This window comes from Mytilus galloprovincialis, chromosome 3 (assembly GCF_965363235.1).
Source record: "Mytilus galloprovincialis chromosome 3, xbMytGall1.hap1.1, whole genome shotgun sequence".
Classification (NCBI taxonomy): domain Eukaryota; kingdom Metazoa; phylum Mollusca; class Bivalvia; order Mytilida; family Mytilidae; genus Mytilus; species Mytilus galloprovincialis.
The window spans coordinates 86921209-86947848 of record NC_134840.1 but is presented as its reverse complement, the minus strand read 5'-3'; the positions used below and the strand labels follow the sequence as shown (position 1 = coordinate 86947848).

At 30.5% G+C, this 26640-nt stretch overlaps 2 protein-coding genes across 3 annotated transcripts in view; one reads left to right on the top strand and one right to left on the bottom strand.

The window, feature by feature from the left end:
- LOC143069269 (uncharacterized) overlaps positions 1-26640 on the top strand; it is a 425535-nt gene that overhangs the window by 187355 nt on the left and 211540 nt on the right. Inside the window, exon 1 of one of the 2 annotated variants that reach the window (XM_076243817.1) lies at positions 25653-25659. The exons of the other annotated variant lie outside the window; for it this stretch is intronic. The gene's annotated coding sequence lies outside the window, so the exon portion shown is untranslated. Of the gene's footprint in view, positions 1-25652; positions 25660-26640 lie in introns of those variants that run through there. 2 annotated transcript variants of the gene reach the window in all.
- Positions 2189-26634, bottom strand: LOC143069273 (ribosome biogenesis protein NOP53-like). Its single transcript, XM_076243823.1, has 14 exons — positions 26500-26634; positions 25847-25920; positions 20980-21064; positions 20052-20242; positions 19033-19076; positions 18323-18418; positions 17570-17680; positions 16909-17076; positions 16500-16555; positions 15151-15270; positions 13615-13681; positions 11766-11842; positions 4725-4781; positions 2189-2319 (listed from the first exon to the last, which is right to left on the bottom strand). Exons 1-14 carry the CDS (start codon positions 26625-26627, stop codon positions 2313-2315), a joined length of 1281 nt encoding a protein of 426 aa, XP_076099938.1. The 5' UTR covers positions 26628-26634; the 3' UTR covers positions 2189-2312.

Sequence of the window (26640 nt, the reverse complement as noted above, 5' to 3'; positions counted from 1 at the left end):
AACATAAAATATAAAATGTCACACAGTCATGATTTAAGTTGACTACTATTCTGGACAAGGAAAAATAACTCCAATGCAACATTTTATATTGGCAAATTTCCAATGAAGTTCATTAAACTAAAGTTTTTGGCAAATTTCCAATGGAATTCATTTAAGACTTGAATGCTTCTTTTTGTAACTTCATTGGGGTGTAAAAGCGTTGACCGAAGTACATTTTGTATGAAGCGCGGAAGTGTTTCATTCTAAAAATGTGCGCACGGTCAACGCTTTTACAACCCTATGAAGTTACAAAAAGAAGCATTCAATAATTATCATTACATTTTTTTAGAATGATCATGAAAACACGAATTTTATTATTGTTTTATTTAATTCACCTGTGCACTTTATTGTGAGACCACGTGTTATCATGAATGAAAAGTTTTATTGAGCAATGCAATTGCTTGCGGAATAACACGTGATGTGCAGTTAGCCAATCAGAATAAAGTATCACAATGAAACATACATCTAATGTAATTATTAATAACAAAGTTTTTGGCAAATTTCCAATATACATAATTTAAGAGCAGTTTAAGTGTGCTATTAAAATGAGTTTCAATTACCAACCTTACACTGCTTTTAAATTATGTTTTGTACTTAAGTAATTGTCCATTAACCTGGAAACCCTTTCCCCCCTTTTTTGCACCTTATTCCTTAATGGTTTGAGCCATAACTCCCAAAGACAATTCTTACCATCCCTTTGTGGTATTCCAATATCCAAAATCTAAATACATGGTTATTAGATTCAGCATATCAAAGAACCCCAAGAATTCAATTTTTTTCTGAAATCAAATAAAGTTCAATTTTGGAGCCTTTAGATCTCAATGTGGACCAATCTGATAACCGGGCCTAAACATCAAAAATCTAAATACATGGTTAGATTCAGCATATTAAAGAACCTCATATATTGAATTTTTGTTGAAATCAAACAAAGTTAAATTTTGGACCCCGATTTGGACCAATTTGAAAACTGGGCCCATAATCAAAAAACTTGACCAAAACTCCCAAAATCAATCCAAACCTTCCTTTTGTGGTCAATCTTGTGCTAAAATTTCATAGATTTCTATTAACTTATACTTAAATTATTATGGAAAAACCAAGAAAAATGCTTATTTTGGGACCTGTTTTTGGCCACTAATTCCTAAACTGTTGGGACTTTAACTCCCAAAATCAATCTCAACCTTCATTTTGTGGTCATAGACCTTATGTTAAAATTTCATAGATTTCTGTTTACTTATTCTAAAGTTATTGTGCAATAACCAAGAAAAATGCTTATTTGGGCCCTTTTTGGCCCCTAATTCCTAAACTGTTGGGACAAAAACACCCAAAATCAATTCCAACCTTCCTTTTATGGTCAAAAACTTTGTGTTTAAATTTCATAGATTTCTATTGACTTTTACTAAAGTTCGAGTGCGAAAACCAAATGTCTTCGGACGACGACACGACACCAACGTGATACCAATATACGACCAAAAAATTTTCAATTTTTGTGGTCGTATGAAAATTGGGTCACCGGACCTGTTTTTTTGCTACATTAAAAAATAGGTAAATTCCTAACACATTCTATTGTAAAAGTACCTTAATCTGAATTATCTGTCCTTGCATTTGAGTTACCTCACCTTATGTGGCAAAGTTGGAAAAAATTTAATCAAACAGCAGTTTTCAGTTTTTTGTAAAAAACATATATGATAAATCAAGTCATTTTCTATATTAAAATGAAAGTTCTTACACATGAATTACCTTCTTTTCTAAAACTTTGCACATTCTATCAAAGATCTAGACCTTGTTTTCTGGTATTTCCAAATCCAAGATGGAGGAAGACACCCTATCTACCTTAAGTCAACAGATATAAACAATTCACCAAAGTTTCATAAAGTTTTGTGAAAATGTTTATGAGTGATTGTCTGAAAACTGGAAAATCCACTCTTTTTTAAGCATACAAATTCATAACACGGAAACGTAAAATCTGAAATTTATAAAATCGAAAGGGAGCAAATGTCAATAGATATAAACAATTCACCAAAGTTTCAGTAAAGTTGATGGAAGCATTTTTGAGTTATTGTATGAAGTGTTGACGATGGACAGACAGACAGACAACAGTATACCATAATATGTCCGGTCTTAGACGGGCGTATAAAAACAGGAACCAATCTTTCAGCAGTAACAAAAACAATTTTATTTCCATGTACTGTACATATATTTAATAAATACAGATCCGATATCCAAGGTTGACACAATTTGATAGAATTGTCAATGTTCATCTTGTTCAAATTTCTTCAAGACCTGTAAACAAGAAAATAAAATCATTAACTGAAATTAAATAGAAAATAAATCAGACACTTTTAACAATAAAGTTTGACATCTTTCTTCTGTTTCAGATAATCATCTTGAGATTTCACAATATCGTTTAAACTTTAAGCTGATTTGCAGTTTTGTTTCCCACAATTCAATAAAAAACCAAACAAATGCTGTAAATTTTATTTGACTTCAGCATCTTATATAATAAATTCTATAAGAATCCACCTGAAATCTTTGGGCTTCAGTTATTTCTACATTATTATCACATAATCCTATCTCATGTGAGAAAACTAAATACTGATAAAATTAAGGTTGACCTGAATCTATACACAGCAATTTTTTATGAAATGTACAGATTCTGTGTTTTATCTTTAAAACTTGTTAACTCTAAAATACCATTCAAAATCCATTTCATAAAAAAAACCATTTCGGTCATGTTGACTTATTTGTAAATCTTACTTTGCTGAACATTATTGCTGTTTACAGTTTATCTCTATCTATAATAATATTCAAGATAATAACCAAAAACAGTAAAATTTCCTTAAAATTACCATTTTAGGGGTAGCAACCCAACAATGGGTTGGCAGATAGATCTTGACCTGATAAACAATTTTACTCTATGTTAGATTTGCTCTAAATGTTTTGGTTTTTGAGTTATAAGCCAAAAACTGCATTTTACCCCTATGTTCTATTTTTAGCCATGGCAGCCATCTTGGTTAGTTGGCCGGGTCACCGGACACATTTTTTAAACTAGATACCCCAATGATGATTGTGGCCAAGTTTGGTTTAATTTGACCCAGTAGTTTCAGAGGAGAAGATTTTTGTAAAAGTTAACGACGAAGGACGACGACGGACGCCGAACGCAAAGTGATGGGAAAAGCTCACTTGGCCCTTTGGGCCAGGTGAGCTAAAAAGGAGGTGAAATGAAACTATTTGTATTAATGCAATGAACAACAACATTTAAATTGAGTAGCACACAAAAGGTGTTGATTTAACATAACAACAAATTTGCAAGAATATAATGACTGTTTGATATGACAGTTCAATAGTATTTTATTCTAAATATTGATTTTAGGGAGAGTTTAATCATTTGTAGAAATAATTACTTAAAAGTCTAATTATGGTACAAGTGTGAAGACAGAATTCCCTTCCACTTTTACAAACATGATAAAAATATATATTAAAACTATTAAGGTAAAATCAATTATGGTGAACTTTGAAAGATCAACATTAAAGTATAACATCTTTCCTAGTAATCTTTAGTAGACAACTGGCTGTCTCACTGGTTAAAATTACAATTCGTCTCAAAATTTGAGTAATCATACCAAATCTCTTCTATTTTCCTTTGAAGAGTAATAAGGCCAAATAAAAAAGTATGTGTGGTTCCAGTTACATCTGAAAAAAAGTTAGGGTAGGTAGGTAGGGATTTTTTTTTATTTTATGTTTTTTTTTTACATTGAGTCTATGGAAGCAACATTCTTACTTTAACAGTGCTTCATGAAAAATGACAATAAAATCTTTAGGGTAGGCTATTTTTAAGCCGAAAAAGTAGGGACGGTAGGGTTACTGAAACCACACATATATTTTTATTTGGCCTAATAAGCCAACAACATACTAAAGGTCGAGTTCGTTTTCTTAAAATTTTGCTAAAAATCTATTCTTTGGCAAGTTGAAGCAGATAACACAAAAAATGTTATCATAGGAAACATGTGTACTAAGTTTCAAGTTCAACTTCCTCAAAAAAACTACTTTGACCAAAAATTTTAACCTGAAGGGGGACAGACGGACCAATGAATGAACAGATTTATAGACTGAAAAACATAATGCCCTTAAGTAGCTCATAAAATTAAATATGATTTTTGTTTGATTTTTTTTTCAAACATTTTACATAGTGGTGTTCAGCACATGCTAATGTCATCATTGAAAAGTGAATCAAGGAATAACCATTTAGGCCATTTGATGGATAAGTAAATCTTGTTGTGCTGATATTTTCATTTTTAAGTGTCTATCTTTCTATAATAGTTTTCAAGATATAAGGCAAAAGCAAATATTGAATAATTCATTTGTGTAGGGCAATAACTCAAAAAACTACGATTTTAAAATGTTGCACAATTTGAAGAAATTGTCTTGCTGATTATTTTGAATATAAAATGTTTCTCTTTGTCTATAATAATTTTCAAGATTATAGGCAAACATAGAAACAATTCGTAAAATTTGCCATTCAAGGGCAATAACTCCTATAATAAGTGGTCTGACAGATTTGATGTTAATAGATAGCAGATAGATCTCAAAATTTAAAACATTTCTGCCCCGTTGGATCATAAAATATCACCTCATGGAACCAAAATGGCACTTTTAGCATTTTTCATTCTAATAACCAAAAGACTTACCCTTCTTCTCTGTGGCTTCTCTTATCAAAGACTTTAGGTTTGTATTTCCTTGTATGTCTGTAAATATATTATTGACAACCCATTACTAAAGGCACTTTATGTGCTAATAATTTAATTTTGGATGTAACGCGTCTTCTGATTGGCTGACATTATTTTGTTATGAGCCCATAGACATAATTTAGACATGTGACCGTGACGTCATCAACGTTTTTTCATGGTTTTCTACGGTTTAAAATGGAATTTAGAATTAAATTATAAGAAATGACTGTAATATTTTTTCTGTCTATTCGAAATAAAATAAAAAATGTGGTGCACACTGTTAAATAACCCGCTACGCGCGTTATTCAGTGTGCACCAAATTTTTGATGTTATTTCTTCATAGACAGAAAAAATATTACAGTCATACCTTAAATAAAAAATAAAATATTTCTTCTTTGTTTTGGTGAGACATGGTTAGAGCTAACTAAAGCCAGAGTCAAGCAATCTTTTCTTAGAAAACTGTACCAAATGGACAAAGTCAAAATAAATGGTTCCTTGCATATATAGCAATATCTATCAACCATGCTGATAATTTGATTGGATAAATTGATTTCAAATGACGTGGCTTGATGTGTAGAATATTCCTGCAAAACATCCTGGGAAAATCTAAAAAAAGTTATGTTAAAAAAAGATGCCAAAATTGTCAGGAGTGCAACACTTTTTTTTGACATTTCGAAAAAATATTATTTTTTTTCAAGACACAGCAAATTGTTTTATGGAGTGATATTGCCTTAAATTCTTATTTTTTTTTAAACTGCTTCATCTTACTGATGACTTTAGCTCAAAATGAAGCTTTTCTATTGAACCGTTTTGATACAGATGTGTTTTGAAATAAAGTTGTGCCATGTCAGGAGTGCAACACAAAAATTAGTATTACTGAGGAATAGAATGAATTTTGCTCAAATGACTAACACCTAAACATAAACAAAAGTCAATACTGTAAAACAAATATGTCCTTTCTAGAAGAAATAGTTTATTTCCCTGATTATTGATATGAATAATGTGTGAGAGTCAAGTAAATAAGGCCTCCTTATGAGTGTCAGGAGGTTACTTGTAGGAGTTTCAATAAATTCATAAAGGTAAATTTATAAGCCTGACTTAGATCCAAGAATTATTTTTTGTCACAAGCAAACATATTTTGATGCTAAATTGTCATATCATATAGATGCACTAACTATACATAGAAAAATCAGAAAGAGAAGTCAAGGAAAAAGACATTATCTGCCTGACCATCCCAAATCTTGTGCTTTAACAGTTGAGCACATAATATCCACAGCTACACCAAGGTGGTTGTCAGAGTTAATGAGAACTGATGGCAGCTGTGTTCAATATGTTGAAGTAAACAAAGTTGAGGAACTCCTTAAAGATCTGAAAACTGTTCAAAGGAAAATGACATTTTCAAAGAGTTCCTTAGTTCTTGCAGTCTAAGTGTTTTCAGGAAGCCTCTATTCTTTTTGAAAATGCCAGTTTCTTTTCATGTTTCCAGATCTATTAAGGGTCCCTCAACTTTGTTTCCACTTCAGCACCCTTCAATTTCTAGCATACTTCCATAAGTACTGATTAGGTCTTACAACTACCTTGGTGTATCTGTTGATATGATGTATTCAATTGTTATGGGCAAGATTTGGGTTTGTCCAGACAAATTTTCCCTATACTTAATCTTTCTTTCTGATTTCTCTAGATGATGTATCTGAACCTGTACTTTTACTTCTCGACTGGACATTTTTCTGTGGGTTTGCATTTATTTTTGGTTTGTGGAATTTTTTTTCTTCTCTTCTGTTGCCAATCTCTGTTTTTTTCCCATTTTTTAGATCTGTGATTTTGTTTTCAGGTTTGAGTCTTTATAATTAAGTTTTACATTTTTTTGTTCTTTCTTTGGTTATATTTGTCTAGTGTGTCTTTGAGGTGGATCTTCTTTCAGAGTTTTCTCAATTTTCTGCTCATCAAAGTTAGTCGATGTTGACTTTGATAGTGTGTTTTGATCCATTAGTCTGTCTGATTTTATTCTCAAGTAAGTTCAGTTAGTTTAGTTTCATCAACTATCTTTCCCATCTTTCATTTATTTTAAGGTTGGATCTGCAAGATGAACTCCAAATTTGCAAGATTTTCTAAGATAAAAATATTGAATATGTGCAAAACTTCTTGTTGTGGTAAATTCATGTCAGGAGTTCAACAAAATTAATTGTTTGTTATTACAATTATATAATTTAATTAGTATTATATGAAACCATTATAAAACGTTTGAAACTGAAATATGGCTATTTCTCATCAAAATGCAGTTTACATGGTTAATGACAATCAGCTTCCTCAATTCTAAAATCATTTAAAAATTTGTCATTTAAGAATTTTTGCTTGGGACAAACTATGATTCTTCAAAGTCCTGCTATGAAATTTACAATTAAGAATTCATTATAACTCCTAAAAGAAACCTAAATAGTTATAAAACATGTTTAGATGCGAGTAAGTCACTAGGAGCTGAGATTATCTTAAAATTTAAGTCCAAGAAAATGTCATTTAAAAACTATTACACATGTTACACTCCTAACATCACAAGAAATTATTCTTAGAGAAAAAATCCTTGTCTATCAGACTACTCTTTGGGTACAATCTTGTATAGTATAGTATCTTTTGAAAAATAAAACAGAATCATATATTGGCTTTTGTATTTTTTCAGTGTGAGTCTTTAAACTTCAAAGTTGCACTCCTGACACTCATAGGGAGGCCTTATTTACTTGACTCTCACACATTATTCATATCAATAATCAGGTAAATAAACTATTTCTTCTAGAAAGGATATGTTTGTTTTACAGGATTGATTTTTGTTTATTTTTGGGTGTGAGTCATTTGAGCAAAAATCATTCTATTCCTCAGTAATATTAATTTTTTTGTTGCACTTCTGACATGGCACAACTTTTTTTCAAAACACATCTGTATCAAAACAGTTCAATGGACAAACTTCATTCTGAGCTGAAATCATCACTAAGACATACTAGTTGTAATATACATAAGAATTTATGGCACATATCATCATATTAGAAGTTGCTGTGTCTTTCAAAAAAACTTTTTTTTTCAAAATGTTGCACTCCTGACAATTTTGGCATCTTTTTTTAATGTAATTTTTCTAATACTTGAAATTTTTCAAAAATATTTAGCAGGATTATTCTACACATCAAGCCACAAAATTCAACCCATTTTAACATTGCAATGACTTCCATTTAAAAAAAATAGTAGCGAAATGTGATGAGACGTGAACTTATGTATACAATAAGTGATATCTATGATATAGCTCGAAAAATATTGTTTAAATGAAAATAAAATGTCAAATCTGAAAGGCATATATGTATATAAACACTTAATCTAGAAATCATGGTATGTTTTGATGATGTATAACTGTTTTGATGTGATATATATTGAATGTCAGGAGTGCAACAAGATAGGGGAAATAAAGTACCTTATATAGGTAAAAAAATTAAAATAATAAGAGTTCAGAAAAACTTTGAAGATTGCAGATCTCTTTTTAAGTTGTCAAACAACAATTCTGATGAATATTTAATGGAATTTAGTTCATAGTTTGGTATTTAACCTCATTTATATAATAATGTGTCAGAAAAATCAATTTAAATATGATCTGAAGTGCATAAGATGCATAAGTTAAAATAGAAATTACATTCAAATGACAGATTCAGGTCTTTATAAACCAGCAATGATTAAAAATTTTAAAAAATCATGAGCATTTTGTTCTAGTTTCTGTATTTAAGTTTGGTGTATGTCAGGAGGGCAACAAATACAGGGGAAATTGGATGTATTTTCTAGTTGATAAAATTGAGAATGGAAATGGGGAATGTGTCAAAGAGACAACAACCTGACCAAATAAAAAACAACAGCAGAGGGTCACCAACAGGTCTTCAATGTAGCGAGAAATTCCCGCACCCAGAGGCGTCCCTCAGCTGGCCCCTAAACAAATATATACTAGTCTAGTGATAATGAACGCCATACTAATTTCCAAATTGTACACAAGAAACTAAAATTAAAATAATACAAGACTAACAAAGGCCAGAGGCTCCTGACTTGGGACAGGCGCAAAAATGCGGCGGGGTTAAACATGTTTGTGAGATATCTTTTTGATTAAAAGATTTATCTATTATTTTTTTTCCTCAGTGAATTTAAAAAAGGGTCAATTTGAATAAGGAGAAGGTTTTTTATCAACTTATTGATGAATTATTTTTTAATCAAAACTTTTTCAATCAACTTTAAATGAATTGATATAAAAAATATCCAAAAACATTAAATACAATTATAATCAAAGATGAGATTATCAATTTTTGCATTAAAAGTAATGTTTGGATTTCTGCAATCAAATGGGGTGAAAAAATATTAATATTAAATAGTGTTTGTCTGAAATCATATTCCCAAAAGGTATACTTGATTTAAAAAATAAATACTGGTTTACGTCAATAAAGTTTCAGAACTTTTTTGTTTCTTAAAACTTTTTTATATCCTTTTGGATTTATTAACTTATTTGTATATGTATCAAGATACAATAAAAGAAAATGCACTAAAGCAATGTTGAAATTTGGCAAAAAAAATAAAATTTGGACCATTTTTTTTTACTTTGCCCAATTCTGGAATATGATAGTTTTTTTCAGTTGTTTCATTGGTAAATGTAGGCTTCCCCTTTTTGTAATTTACCTTGGATTTATTATTTTGTTAATATATATTTTACAATACATCTCCTACTTTTCAATAATACAAAATACAACAAATAAAAAACATTTACTGTGATATTCATACTATTGATTGGCAAAATTTGTACACCCTTGCAATTCTAATTCTTTATTAAAAGACATAATAACTTAAGGTGGTACCTAACACTACAGGGAGATAACTCTGTAAAGTCAGCTAAACGTTTTGATTACGTTGTGTTGTAAGTGGAATATTAAGCTTCTCAATGATCAAAATTGGCGTTTGTCAAACCGCTATATAACCAGTGTAATTTTTCTGACAAAACGGTTGGTTCAAAATTTTTGAAATTTTTATATTTTTGTTTAAGGGTCAAAGTAAATACTTTGTCAAAATTTTATGAAAATTAAACGAGCCAAATTAATTTTAGTGAAAGTGTTGGGTACCACCTTAATAACCAGAATGTCAAAGCAAAATTTATCTGAATAAAATGACCCTATAGGTTGTACTTTGTAAACTTTTTCCTCAATTTACAAAATATAAATATGTAACCATATCGAATTTCTATTAATACACCAGATTTTCCTATCATTGTAATTTCTAAAATTAAATCTGAATATGCATGAATTTTTTCCACCTGAGAGTATGCAAACAACAACCATTAATACATAATTTCAAATATTCTTAGATGCTACCATACTTTCATTAGAGTAATTACACCTTATTGAAGTACAAATACAGAAACAAAAAAAGTGCAAAACTCATTTTCTTGTCTTCTTCCTCTCTCAACCATCATTAGAAAATAATAATAATGTAAAGAGTCAAGTATGATGATTCTTTACATTTAGTATCAGATTAACATGATTAAACCTTAAAACAATATTTCACATAATTCACATGCCATTTACAGTATTCTTCAAATAGCGCATTACATGCTTAACATGACAGGGTATTTACAAATTCTTATCTGGTATCTGGTCACTAATATGTAAGGTATAGATATAGGAAGATGTGGTATGAGTGCCAATGAGACAACTCTCCATCCAAGAAACAATTTATAAAAGTAAACCATTATAGGTCAAGGTACGGTCATATGTTAGGTACATGTAAGATATAATTCAACTTATTTCAATTTGTTTAATACAATTATTCTGCTTGATGGAAAGTAGTTTTAGCACGGAGGGGGGGGGGGGGGGGGGGGGGGGGGGTAACTTCGATATTTATTTGGTAGGGGTGTGCCATTTTTGCCTAAAAAAACGTACCCATTTTAATATAACATTCACTGAAATTCAGTACCTTTAGTTATATAAATATTTAAGAAAGAATGACCTATACTTACATACAATATTTAAAATATGACCCATGCTTATATAAGCACTAACTCATCATCACTCATAATTCATAAATATACCAGCTACCCTTAAGTTTTTATATATGAATTGACATCGTTTGGTGCACATTTGGGAACTTATTTGAAAGGTGAACTTTCAAATGAATTGATTTAATTTAATATAATAATTGACCATTAATTAATAGTGTAAGATTCTCAATAGCATATTTATATATGATATGTAGATCATACCCCAAATCAATATACAGTTATCAAACGTAAATGCATTTTAATATAGGATGTCATTAAAAAGGAGGCCCATTTTTATATAAAATCTCGCAAAATTATGACCCATATTTTTGGCACATCCCCGTATACCCAATAATAGGAAGTTACCCCCCCCCCTCCCCCCCCGTGAGTTTTAGTCCATATATTGACCTCTGTCTGACTTTAGTCTGACCATATAATGATGACCTCTGATTTACTTTTTTTATAAAATTGTATTGTTGGGCTGGTAATTACCCTGGTATAAAGCTTGTGTTTAGCCAAACATTTCATTAAAGGTGTTCAAAGAGACATAACAAATGTAAAAAAAAAAGCCAATATTTTGAAACATTATGATTACAGTATTATCTTTAAGATATAATAAATAACATCTAGTTGGTGTCAATTGTTTGACAAATCACAAAAACAAAATTTCTTAAAATTACTTAGGAATAAACATTCAAAGAAATTATGAATTAGCAGACAGTCTCATATGTTTTACTTTTAACAGGAGAGATTTATCTATGGCAAACTTATCTTAGTCGGTTTTATATTAGCAATTTTGATTTCAGTCACCAATAATGATTTCATGCATCTCCTGTAAGGTTGTTATGATGGGAACAGATTCAATCTGCTGACAACATAGGTATAATATATATAATCAGTTTGACCTCTCAGGACTGAGGAGTAACCATTTACCTTGCTTGTACTCTAGGTTCTATAATTACCTTGCTTGTACTCTAGGTTCTATAATACTCCTCTTCTGTAAACTCTTAAATCGATCTTCAAACAAATGGCCTTCTGGCTGCATATGTGAGAAAAGTACAGTATCAATATCAATATTTAATAAACATCTAATATAACCCTAGAAGATCATGTACTTGATCCACTAAGACATGACAGCAGAAAATACATTTATCTTAATTAGGGTAAGAAAATGTTATGTAATCTAATGTGATATCAGCTGGGAAATGATGCATTAATTCATTAAAATTGCTTTGTATAAATGTTATCTGTTCTTCTAACTGTCATGAGACTAGATATTGCAGTCGTTTACTTATTGGTATTAATAAATACATGGTACCAAATAACAACCAGTGAGTGACCTAATTTGTAAAGTGCTTCAACATTAACACTAACTGGTACGTGATAACTTACATACATAAATAAATATATAATAAGATATCAGTTTGATATTTTCATCTGAGCATTTTTAGATTATAAGGTTACAACTATCTAAGAAAAACATATCTTTCGACGTCTTTGCATGATATCTTTATACATGTACTCTAAGATTCTGATGATATCTATCTATATAACATTCAGTTTTAACCATCAAAGAAAACAAATTTTTATTATTGAAACTACTGTATTTCTATTTCTCTAATTTTTCTAAAATTAGTAACAATGACAAACATACTATGACTCAGACTGAAAAAATGATGTCCTCTCTTCCATTGTAGGTAAGGTATGAAATAAAGAATGGGATTTAAAATAATCTAGGAAATCTCAACCAAAATTGAACTAAAAAATGCAGAGTAAATGTTATAGGATTTGATAATACTCTATAATACCTATAAACTGAAAAGGGTTTGAATCAGTTTAATCTGTAACGAATAGAGCAAACAGCATGAAACTAGCGCTCACCTTGGTCTATGTGCATATCTAACCAAAGAAATTCGTCAACATAGTAGGTAACAATAGTATTCATGAAAAAAATCTCTGTTTTGTTGATCTTGTTTTAGTCTTTTTAGTTTTTCTGTATCTACTTTTGTTTTTGCTCAAAAACTGGGTATAAAAATCCTCATTTTAGGTCAACCACACCTTTAAAGAGTGACATTCTACCAACTATATCAGCAAAATTTGACTTGTTAGTAGATCTTGCCCGATCATCTATGTAATTTAAAATGTCAATTCATCTATTATAATTTTTATCTTATAAGGCAAAACATGGTAAAAATCGTCATTAATGGGCAATAACTTCAATAATAAGTCATTAGACAATTTCCTCCAATTTGTCTGAATTGTAAATCTTGTTTTGATGATCTATTTTTCTTATTTAAGAGTTTATGTATCTGTTTGAAGATATAAGACAAAAATGGGAAAAAAATTGGTAAAAATATGTCAAAGGGCAATGAGTCGACTGACAATTTTGACCATGCAGACTTATTTGTAGAACTTGTCTTGCTAATCATTTTTGCAGCTTGGTAAAATTTGTCATTTAAGGGCAATTACTCTTATATGAGGTTGTCTGACAATTCCGATGTATATGGACAATTGGTAGAGCTCAACATTTTTAACATTTTGCACATGTCAGATTTTGTCTACTTATAACAGTTTTCAAAATAATCAACAAAGTATGATTTAAAATAGTTCTTTATATTGAAATTAGTGTAGTAAAAGCAACTCTTTTTCCCCCTTTTTTCAGAAATGTTCAGGACCATTTAGTAATTTCTTTCAGTTTAAACTGCAAATTATTACTTAAGTTACTGTAAAAAAAACACCATTTTAACAAATGGACAATGTAAAACAAGACAATACCACATTAGTGTGGATGTGTCTACAAAATATACTCACCTTTAAAAGTCTTAACGATCCTTCTAATTCATCTGTTAACTTTATTTCTAAGTTTGGTTCTTCAAATCTATAGCTCATTAAAGAAGATAAATATTCAGGTAATTCTCGTTTTATTGCAATATTTTCTGGTAACAGTGCTTCAATTGCCTTCTAAAGTAAATATAGAAGTTTTTGTGTTATTCCATGAAATGGAGGCTTCTAGTGTAGTACAACTTGTTTTCTAAACTCCTCACCTCGCAAAAATTCACAATTTTACAAATTTTAAGCAGCAACATTTTTTCTTTCAAGTGAAATTGAGATCAATTACTAATCTAATGTAGTTTTTTTGTGCCATGGTGATAATATTTCTTTTGTTAAAAAGAGTTAAGACCCTTTGTAAATCAAACCGTTCTCCATTTACTAACTTGTTTATCAATGTTGTTGTTGATGTTAACAGTTTCTTTTAATTCATAATTGTTATTTAGATAATATAAACAAATAAATGGGGACTGTGTCCATGGGACATAGATAATAAGTTTCATAACATTTGGATGAGGCAAACCTAAGTGAAGGAACAGAGACGAAAAAATAAGCAAATTTCCTATTGGTAAAGGCCTGAACTCTAGAACCATAAAAGTGACACTACAAAAATTTTGGGTTGTACAAACATACTGGTTTTATTATGTTTGGATGGACATACAGATGGACAAGGGTCAAACTTAATGCCCCCTACGCTACGGCGAGGGAATAAAAACACTTAGATGATGATTTTGGGAAGTGTTTATTTTCCCTTTTCGAAAATTAAGAATTTTCTATATATTATCTAAATAACAACAATGAATAAAGAAAGTTGAATTAGCTATCATTTAGACAAAATTTTTAATTTTTTTTCAAATGTTCTCAACTTAAAATAATATTTAGCTATTAGCAGTCAGTTTTGTTCAATGTTGTAAAAAAATAAGCTCAACAACAACCTTGATGCATTATTGGCCTGCTTATGTCTGTCTATTTATATTAATACTAATCTTAATCCCTAGTTTTATAATTATTAATTAGATGATGTCTAATCTAAAATATGCATGACCTGCTGATACATTATATCAAGTCCATGCATGGTCAATTGTTTCTTTTACCCTTTTTATACTTTTTAAATGCTTTTTTATGTTATAAATCAAATTAAATCAAAATCAAATACCGTTATGAGAATTTTAGTCGTATCGGTGAACATGACAGCTAATGTCCTCATAAAAGAAGCCTAAAAGTTGTAAATTAATGTGATATGTAAAGCATTAACTTTCATTGATCAATTTTAACAAATAAATAATACATTAATTTTACATATATTTGTTTAAAAAAGATAATTTTGTAATACAGTTCATCTCTGACAACTGATCATAGATCTTAAAGTATAATATTTATTTCAGTCAAAATAAAAAAAATATTAAATATAATAAAAGTACATTCAAAGACACTTTACATTCAAATAATTTGAAATTTATTTTATACTGACAATCTACACCATGCATTTGTTTTTTTTTATCTGAACTAAAAGGATACTTCATTTTCCCAATTTTTCTAGTCTTTGTTTTATTTGCAGCTTCTCTTTTCAGTCTTGCTTCTTTCTTCTGTTCTACCTTTTTTTCTTTTTCTTTTACTTCTTTTTTTAATGATTTCAATCTGTAATATTTTAAAAATTCTTCCATTATGTTTCATACAAGGAAAATTTAGAATATGAAAAAGTTAAAATATTGTGTATTAATTTATAGTACAAAATCAATAAGGGCACATGAAAAAAAAATAGATGTGTCAAAGCGACACGAATGGCCCCGTCTCAAAAAGTTGAAAAATCTGCAACAATCAATAACACATGTGGACACAAACATGATGGTAGTTTCACATATCAAAAATCAGCTCAAAATCTGGAGGCGTATAGAAAACAAGTCTGTATAACTGTGATTTTCCACAATTTTCAAAGCTGTAAACCCTTAATTTTGGCAAAAATAAGCGGAGCGAAACGAAACTTAAACTTGATTTGTAACTCTTCATGGTTTGCTCACATACCAAAAATCAGTCCAATATCTGAAGGTGTTTAGAAAAAAACTCTGTATAATGGTTTGTTGCGGAATGACGGAATGTTGGAATTATGGAATTACAGAATTACAGACAAGGGTAAAACTATATTGCACCAACAACTTCGTAGCAGGGCCATAAAAACAATATTCTAGTGCTTTTATTGCTTTCTTCATCTGAAAGTGTCTGTGAAGCATTGAACATGGAGCTAAGACTATCACCTCAGCTTTAAATCAAGGCGGTCCCTAGCATGCATGTTTGCATAACATCAGTTCCATCAAAGTCGGATACAGCTTTTTGTTATAACTTATACAGACAAACAACACAATAAACTAAGTCGAAATTTCAAGAGACAAATAACACAATAAACTAAGTCTAAATATCTCAAAGCAAAAAGAATTTTTTTATCTTTTCATAATTCAGCAAAGTTTCACATCATGTAGGTTTTTAAAGTGTTCTCAAGGTCAAGGGATTTTTCGATTAGTTTTCCTTAAATTTGGTATCTGTGGTCTGTCACTAGCTTTTTTTAACTTCATTTGCATAAAATTAATTAAATTACAGTGTTAACTGTCCTACCTTTACACAAAACTTGTGAAGAATGGATTTCTATTTTGGCAGGGTGTGATTTAGACAGATATTATTGTATAAGGATTTGTTATTACTTTGACAGTGTTCCTTAGAAGTACTATTTAAAGACAGAAGTTATCAAAACTAATGGCAAACCAGTGTTAGCTTTAACTAAATGCTGGTAATAAAAAAGACTCATTCATCCATTCTTTTTCTGGTGTGCTATAGAATTCTGAATGCTTTTTTTTTCTTCAAAATACTTGACATACCTAAATATTTCGTTTGCCCTAAGTTTTTTTGCCTTATCTGTCTTCTGTAACTTTTCCTAAAATGGATAATAAGTAAAATGTATAACATTGTAATGACGTTTGGGAATGACACAAAATGAATTCAATTTATACTTCAATGTATAGTGAAAAAATTCTGACACTTCTTTAATATAGAAAAAAAAGTGTCTGTTTTGTGAAAAGAGCTAAACAAAATTTATATCAATACCCTATAAAAAATTCCATCAAAAATTTCGTTAAGAACAGACTATACAGTTCAAGTTTATACAATAACTAGTTTGTATTGAACAATCATGAATTCATTAATTGCTGTTTGCTTATGTCCAAAATTTATAAATGAAATTGAAAGAAGGGTATAAAGAAGGGTATAACACTTATTTGAAATATGTACTTGTTGCTTTAATTTCTTTTCTTTATTTCTTTGTATTTTCGTCTTTTTCTTTTCTCTCTGTACAGGTGGATTGACAGATATTTTATCAAGGTCAAGGTCACCAATATCATTATCTTCTACAGTGTCATCATCAGCAAGTCCAGCAGACATTTCTGTCAGCCATGTTTTCTGGAGAAGAAAAATGTAAATGCATGTGTTGTCGTGCTATGACACTCCTCCCTCAGCACAATTGTAAATCAAAGTATTGACAAACAAGAGGTGGGTATCTGACAGATCTTAAAAGTGTTCAATAAGCAACATTTATTTTCAAATGAGTTTTATCTTTCCATTGCATTCACATAGTATTCCTAAGGTATTCATTGACTTAAGTTGCCACAACAGCTTTATCATTACAGCATTGTGCATCCATGTATTCATAGATTTGTTGGTTTATTTTATTAGATTGTTACATGAGCAATAATTAACTGTTTCAATCAAAATTGCTCAGACAGAACTTATTAAAATCTTAAGATAAAAATATTTCTATAAAGCTGTGCAATTTTATTTCAATAGCTGACTTTTTCTTAACTTATGTAACATTGCAAAAAAGATTTGACTGCTTATCAAGAAGAAACTAGTAAACACATGTTAATTTACTCCTATAAACATTAATAAATATTACCTCTAACTCTGCTTTGTCTAACTTTTTAAATTTAGCATCTAATGCATTGTAAAGCTTCTGTTCTATTTTTGCTTTCTTTACTTCTACGTTATGTGCTTTCTCAATCAATGCCTATAAAATACAAAGTTTTATTGAGTAGTTTAAAAATTAACCTGATAACAATCCATCAATAAATAAATACAATGATCTGATGTTACATCTGTAGAACATTCATCACAAATCAGAATGGACATTGTGAAGTGAACTATTACTTGACAAAACTATTTGGACATTGACTGACCTCTTATCTATAAAGTGTTATGTCTATTCTAACTTGCATGATAATCATATAATACTGGGTCATATGATGCAGTAGTTTGGTAATTCAATATTGACAAATATGATACATTTTGTGTAGTAACCAATTTCTTGATAATGGGAAGTTTAGCTTGTTTATGTCATAAGAAGCTCCAAGGAGTTTGATTTAACAATATGAACTAACATTATAATCATCAATGGCTAGATTGTACTAAATTATTTGTGTCATTTCTCTATGAAGTAAGTTCATAACTATCTCATTGCTTCTAAAACTTTATGCTGTTGGTATAAAAATTTCCATTTTAATGACATGAAATAATAATAGGGTCATTAACTTCGTCTTCAGTGCATACACAATTCAATGTGGTGTTGTATGCAAAATCTGTGACTTAGCTCATTTACTGTTACTTGACCTTAATTGAGGCTCCAGTGTGTGGTATTTCTATACTGACTAACCTGGTAATCATCAAATGCTGGGTTATATGAGGCTCCAGGATGTGGAATTTCAACATTTGAAACAAGTGTTGGTTTTTCTCTATGATGTTTTGGAGGCTGTGAAATATTTTTAAAATATCGATATTTTAAATTTAATTAATTCTATGGATAAACTGATGCTAAGTTACAATACTTGTATATTTATATGTGCAGAACAAGATTTTTTGATTGATAAGATATCTAGGAAGTGGATAAATCCATTTCAATGAGACAATTTATGGGACATATGAAAAGAACAAATTTGCATATTTTACATCACCATTTTTCAAAACTCAATGTTTCCTCTCTGTTCACCTACATGTTTTTCACATAAATATAGACTTTGCAAAAACAGAAAAGTGACATGGTTTTATTTCAAAATTTCTTTTTGTTTTTGTTTTTTAATTTTTATCAGCAAGACTGGCCTGAAGAAAAAAAACCACTCAGCAAGTTGCAGAACTGTTTGTATACCAGCATTTTTTTTTTTTTGTAAATACACCTTTTTATTAAACTCATTACTTATATATTTCATTATTTATTTAATATTCATTTACTTATTGTTGTCTTTATTTTAAAAAAAAAATTGATTTATGTGTTTTCTTTTTTGTAGAGTATAACTTAAAATGTCTAGCTCTTACAAAATAGTTTGTTTATTACATGATTCATCAAATAATTTTAATCAAAACGCTTACGTTAAACTTTTGCTTCTTTACTGGTAAATCCTCTTCTGTATTTTCTGAAAAAAAAATGAATATATTCATAAATAAAATATGCAATATTACAGCATTGGGAAATGCAGTCATACATGTACTAAGATAAAATCTGACAGCCTTTATGATTAATTGATAGCATGCTCACTTTGAGTGCCCAAATAAAGAGGGAAAAGTGATTGGTTTGATACCTATCCAGGTTAAGAAAAAGAATTCAAAAATTGCTGCTTCATGTCCATGTTGTTGGAACTAGTACATGTGTGCAGATGATGGATCTTATCATTCAGCATATTTGTAGGTTTAAATCATCATTATAGTGGACAAAACTTGCATTTTACTCTTTTGTTCTATTTTAAGCCATATCCACCATGTTTGTTGTCTGGCAAGGTCATTGGTCACATTTATTAAACTAGATACCCTTTTAAAGATTGCAAACAAGTTTGTTAAATTTGGCCTAGTTGATAAATGGGATGGTAATGACAAGGACAGATGGCACTGACAGACAAGGGAAGTAAAGTGATGGTAAAAGTGATGGCTAAAGCTCAAACTGAAACTTTGGTCCACATTAGCTAAGAAGCAACAATAAAAATTTTAAACATCATACTATCACATACATTTACCATCACTCTTGACATTTCACAATAATATTAAGTTTTCTAATGCAACATTGTTTGTGACATTCATTTTCATTGGATAAAGTCACTAATTTTCATGGCATCAATTGGCAATTGATGCTATGAAAACGTATGTGCAAGCGCAGACGACGTGTGACTGATTATAAAAGGTGTGATATGACGTTGTTTTCTGTCAGTTTCATTAGAATGGAGATAACAATATTGTATTTTAAGCTCCAACGGCATCAATTGGTGATTTGATGGTCGCAAATTAAGTTTACTGGCGACGCATTAAGAGCTTAAAAAACAATACAGTTACCTCCTAAATGTTCTACTTATAATTTTTACTAATAAGTGGTCAATGAATTTATTTATACATATGCATACCAGTGCCCCACAAGTTGTAAGACTTTTTAAACAATCTATGTTCTTTTCTCCTTGTCTCCCTTTTCAGTTTACGATCTGCACGACTTTGTTTTTGAGCCTGTATTTCTGTTGCTGTTTTCTTTCCACTTTTTATTCTTTCCACAACTCGTTCATGTCTTCTTTCTACACCTGGTTTTCTGAGATTATGTGCTCTGTACCAAAATTAAATAAGATTAGTAAAGATACAGTAGTATACTTATGTTGTTTTTTTAACTCCAATGCCATAGTTATTTTCTTTATTTGGACAAACTGAATTCTGGATACCTAGAGGGCTATAAAAATAATATCAGAAAAGCAATTTTTGAGTTCATGAATTATGTACACAATATCACATCATGTACCAATGTATTCGACAAATTTAAAAGCTGTACAAGTTTAAGTCAGTCCTCACACTGTATACCTTTATGGCTTACACAATATCTTTGCATTGAACATGTTGAAGGAAGAAAATGTAGAGTAAAATCAAAGAAACAGAATTCAGGCACACAAGCATAGCAGCTCACAAGCATAGCAGTATTAATGTTTATACTTTTTCAAGTTGAATATGTTTATCATGTTTATGGGATGAAACCAATTTTGGATTTATTCTCACCAGTCTCTATTTTCTTCTAGTTTATCATCAACTGAAAATCTTTCTTAATTTTCAGCTGCTAAAATCTAAATTGATTAATTAACTCATATAAACTAAAAGTTATATGATAAAACTGAGAATGGAAATGGTGAATTTGTCAGAGACAATAACCTGACCAAAGAGCAAAAAACATCTGAATGCCACCAATGGGTCAATTAGTTTTGGTAAAAAAATTATTAACCATTTAAAAAAAAACAAAACAGGATGGTAATTATATGAAATATATATATATTTATATGTAGAAATTTACTAGCTTACATTCTGGCAGGTTTTATCCTTGGATCAAATTGTAAATGAGAATGACATTTCAAATTTGTTATATCTTTCTTCTTTCTTTTTCTCTCTGAAAAATAAAACATGTACACATCAAATAGATATAGAGGTCATCAAACTGGTTCATCTAAACAAAGAACCCTAACTTTTAGACACGCCCTAAATCTCACGTTTCTTGACTACTTTTTTTGTTTACATGTTGCTGAGAATCTAATGAAGAAAAGGATCAGGTGAATTAATTCATGCCACAATTTTTGTTTTGAAAAAAAGTGGAACTTTAGTTCAGTTATTGAGTTTTATATGTTCTATACAATTCTGACACTGGGAGTACCCAAAGCTAAAGGAAAATTCTTTTCACCACCAGTAAGTAAAATTAACTGTTTCAATTTTATAAATGACCCATTTGAGTGTCTTGGTTTTTGGTCATGTTGTTCTATTTTGTGATGTTCATAAATGTACAAAAGTTACTGTAACATTTTTATATGTTAGGTCAAGTGTGTTATCTAATTGTATCAGGTTTACATACATCTGTATTTTCACACATAGCCATTTAATACAGTTAGAGATCATCAGAGATTATATTTATTAGTTTTATAAAGATATCTTTGTTTAACTAGTGAGCCCTAGTGATTTGCATATGGTGCCCTAGTAAATTTTTGTAAGGAGCATTGAACACTAGGAGCCCGGATTTCCAGAGCCCCCAGATTACTGGAGTACCCAGATTTCCGCAGCACGGAATACACGGAACCTGGTTGCCCTAGAAGTCTATATTTGTATACGGGCTTGTAGGAGTCATATAAAAGAGAGAAAGAGCATGAGATATGGGGGACAGAGAATTTATAGTAAAGAGAGGACAGTAATGTTTATTTAGTAGAGAGTAGACACGTATTGTAGAGCCTGAAGTTAGATGTACATTTTGTTATACTTTGTATAATGTGATTTTGTTATTTACGATGTGAACTGGCACAACTCTAAATTCCCAAAGGTGGTGATAGTTGAGATGTTAAACAACTGCGTGGGAATACAGTCCCAATAAACAGTCCTGACCGATCTAAGCTGGTATGATATTTAAAATATGACAGCGGTAGAAAAATTGCAACAGAGACTGCGTATTTAAACATTCCAAATATATAGTAATTTGATAATACGAAAAATGAGTAATAAATTTTTACTAAAGTTAAGTAATAGAACGTGGCTGTGTATTTACACATCCCTGCCAACTGTAATTACAGTACAAAAAGAAGAGGCGCAGCAAAATAGTTCCATTTGTTTTAACATACAATCCCGCCTTTACCAACCTTTCACGTTTGATCCGTGCCAATTAGCAAAGTATTGCCAATCACCCAAAATTATCTAAAATCTTTCCCGATCCTCCTGTCTTAGCTTTTCGGAGACCAGCAAGTCTAAAAGACTTATTTGTGAAAGCTGCCGTCTCCTCTAATAAAAGCTGTTCAACTACAGGATGGTGAAAGTCATGTGGTAACAAACGATGTCTGACTTGCCAACAAATACTGAATACTCAAACATTTACTTGTCACTCCACTGGGTCTGTGTACACAATATTTTGTAATGTAACTTGCAAAACCAAGAATGTTGTATACATTCTTCAGTGTCGATGTGGCATGCAGTATGTTGGCGAGACAGAACAGCCATTCAACAAACGCATGAACGGTCATCGTAGTGACTACACCTGCAAGCCCGACCTCCCGTTAGTCATCATTTAAGTTCACATGGGCACGACCAAGCTGATCAAAAAAAACTTACCATCACCATCATAGATCACAACGAGGATTGGTCAAAGGCCGACAGACTTGCTCGGAAAAGTTTTTGGATAAGAAAGCTCAGGACAGTTTCCCCAGAGGGCATTAATGAAAAAACATAAAAGAATCACTCATTTTCCCTACCATCACTAACTTCCTGCCATCACTTGTGTCCAGTAACTCCGGCTCCCATACTGAACACTTTTCAGGAATTTTTGAATTATACTAGTTTTAATTACAGTTGGCAGGGATGTGTAAATACACAGCCACGTTCTATTATTTAACTTTAGTAAAAATTTATTACTCATTTTTCTTATTATCAAATTACTATATATTTGGAATGTTTAAATATGCACTCTCTGTTGCAATTTTTCTACCGCTGTCATATTTTAAATATCATACCAGCTTAGATCGGTCAGGACTGTTTATTGGGACTGTATTCCCACGCAGTTGTTTAACATCTCAACTATCACCACCTTTGGGAATTTAGAGTTGTGCCAGTTCACATCGTAAATAACTATTTTATTTTGGCATATCTCTGTAGTCTTTGCGCCGTGTTTGGAAATTTTAAAATTGTTCCAGCATTCGCTTAAATTGTATTAATTTCAAGATTTTGATAGAGTCTTAATTTGAATTGACATGATTCATTTGTCATCGTGCTATTACCGAGGAAGGATATGGACCATAATTTGCTATTGGGCTCGTTTCCTATAACGATAGAAAAGTGATAAAAATGTGTATTACTGTAAGAAAAGTTGTAACTACATCTAAAGATGCCTTTATTTTTATCAACATACAAGTGTATGCTACTCTTCCCTAGAAAAAAAATTGAAATTAACAAATTTCAAAGATTATACGACCGTATTTTTGTGTCGTTTCTCGCGTTACTTTTCGCTTCCGAAGTGCATAACGCTGACTGATTTATAGATAATCGTCACCGGCAAATTCGTAACTTTTGCTTTCAAATAATAAAGAACATCGAACAATAAGAATAGTCAGAAGAAAATGCCGAGAACTATAAGTATTTCTGTAGCAGGTGTAAGAACAATAGCGTTACTTTGGTTTCCGATTTCGTAACGCAAATTTTAGATGATGTAATCTGCTTTGTTGTAATAGAATTCTTTATAACAATATGCAAATATGAACTCTCGCGAGATGTTCAAACAGGTAAATCAGAGATGATTTACATTCTAGTTTTGTTCTTCGTAATAATTAAGTTAGAAAATGACGTTATCGTTATGCGTTACATTCCACACGAAACAGAAGTCCAGTTATTTCCTTTTTTTTTATTACAATTGTTTTTGTTGTTAAGTTCTAATCATTTCCGGTCATACGTGAAACATGTGACTAACATTTGATCACGCCCTTACGGCCAGATATATGAAATACTAGGTCTAAACATTGTTTTTGTTTCCAACGGGATGTTAGCAAACATAATCTGTAGACTTGTTTCGCCTTGTTTAAAAAAGGAAAATACAATTTTCAAAGAGATTGCGCCGGGGGTCTATTATTTTTTCTATGTGCATAATGTTACATACGATCTTGTGTGAAAATAAATGCCCAATGACTTGACAAAATCGATTTCAGATTTGACAGACGTTATAACACACTTCGTTTCCGGATAACGATGTAAAGGGTCCTTGGAAAATTCAATCGACATTACGTCTCTTGTCATTGTACCGATGCTCGTTGGATTGATTTTGCTTCAGCAGTAAATATTACTGGATATTTTAGGTGAATAAAAGATAATTTAATAAAAAAACATGTTAATATACCATTACACTTGGAATGTACAAAGTTGGTATCTTTGTCACAATTTTTAATTATTTTTTTTTTATTCATGTTCTGCAAACACTTTTCAGAAACGTAATAAACTTGTCAAAGGAGAAGTAAACTTTTACCATGCATGACTTGAAAGGAAGTACTTTATTGATTTTAGCCCACTAAAGTAGGTTAAAATGTGGAAACCATGTAGATGGTGTACAGGTCACAAATATCACATGGTGCCTATTTTAAAGATTTTAATTACAAGTTAAAAGTTTTTTTCTTTACTGGATTTAAAGAATTTTACATTGCCAATGATTTGGAATAAATTGTATATAACTGGAATTTCAAAACCAAATATAAATACATTTTTTTGGCTAAAACATCAAGATACAACGATTATGGTATCCTGTATCAATGAAGAAAATATGGAAATTTCTGAATAAATTGTACTAATTGTTTTCAAAACAAGCACATATTTAGGAGTTTTATAATACTGTTACATTTAAGATGGATTTTAAAAAAAGTATACTGTTCAGATTATTTTAAGCAGATTTTGCAATAAAATAAAACTAAAAAAATGCTTTTGGTTTCTTATGGTTTCCTGTCGGGTTTAAAAAAATCTTTAATTTAACATTGAAAATAGATTTTAAATATTAACATGAAGCAAGTAACACTAGTAATGGTGTTCATTTATGTCTTTTGAAATATATTGTGCAAAATAAAGAAAATAAAGATTGGTTTCCTGTTTGGTTTCCTGTCACGTAAACGGTGAATCAAAATGTATTAATTTTTTCTTGAAAAACTCAATTGTTCCATTAATACTATTCTAACACCAACACAACCCACAGAATAAAAGTTAAAGTTTTAGAACTTATAAAAAAGGATACAAAAAGAAACCAAAGGCCAAATACCAAATTATGGTCCATATCTGTTATCCGAAATATCTAACATATTGTTCGTTTTATCGTGTTTTTGGTGATGTTGTACCCTTTTAGACTTGTTATATATTATATTTTGTAGTGTACTGAATCATAATTATATGATCCATCGCCCGTAAGATTTATCGTTGACTATTTATTCAGTCATTTAATATATATATATATATATATATATTTATATACAACGTGTCTAAACATCAACCCAACAATGTTAGATCTGCTTTATATTTGTCAATGTTAACAAACTTAAAAACAAAAAAGCAATAATCACACAAGGAATTATACTAAAATTCACTTTATAGTCTATGAGTATGTCTAATAGTTTCTTAACATGCTTAAAATAAATAAAATCATCAGAAGTTCAACTATAATTTAATAGAAACATACGAATCTGTGGTTCTTCCTCTGGTGCTTTGTCAACAATAAACAACTGCTCATCTTTCTTCTCTGCAACCAAACCTCTGCAAAAAAAAAAAAACAACAAATGAAAACATTTTATATTATGCACAACAAGAATTGTGATTTATAGTGGCATAAATCAGTAATTAATATTGAAAGGCAAATCATACTCTTTGATTACAAATTGGAACCCAACAACAAAACTCATGGTTTAAAGAAGTACCTGGCCAGGTGATGTATTGTAGATATCGGCAGTATATAGTTTACTTATTCTTGAGGTGGCGGTGGTGGTGGTGGTGGTTGGGGGTGGGGTGGAATGTATCAGTGATTCCCCTTACCTAGATACAAACCGCATATATTTGAGCATAGGTAGGGCAGTGCATTACTCTGTTACAGTGCAAAGGATTAAGCAATCATGTCCCCCTGGTACAAGTAACAATTTTGAAAAGCAAATCATGCTCTAGGTTTCACTATCTTCATGGTCATAAATATCAATTTTAGACATTTTTGTTGTTAGAAAAATTTTATTCATCACTTAAAATCGAAATTAATATATAATGTTGTAATATAAAATGTTGTAATCAATGTCGACAATGAGATAAATTATTTGGTATCATTTGTCACAGTTTTTTCATAAATACCCTGTCCTTTCTTGTAGTCTTTGGTCTTCTAAAAACTCTTCGACTTCTGTAATGTCTGTCTTTTTCCATCCCTTCTTCTTATTTTTACTTATCCTAAGTTTCTTTCTTGTCTGCTGTTTATTTTCCATTTTGTTAATCTGT

What these genes read in the sequence shown, in the direction of transcription:
- LOC143069273 (XM_076243823.1), bottom strand. Translation starts at nt 26,627, where the DNA reads ATGGAAAATAAACAGCAGACAAGAAAGAAACTTAGGATAAGTAAAAAT. An exon ending in TAAAGAAGCAAAAGTTTAAC is followed by an intron (nt 18,419 to 19,032) that starts GTAAGCGTTTTG and finishes AATATTTCACAG; the next exon opens with CCTCCAAAACATCATAGAGA. An exon ending in GAACCTAGAGTACAAGCAAG is followed by an intron (nt 4,782 to 11,765) that starts GTAATTATAGAA and finishes ATATATTTACAG; the next exon opens with ACATACAAGGAAATACAAAC.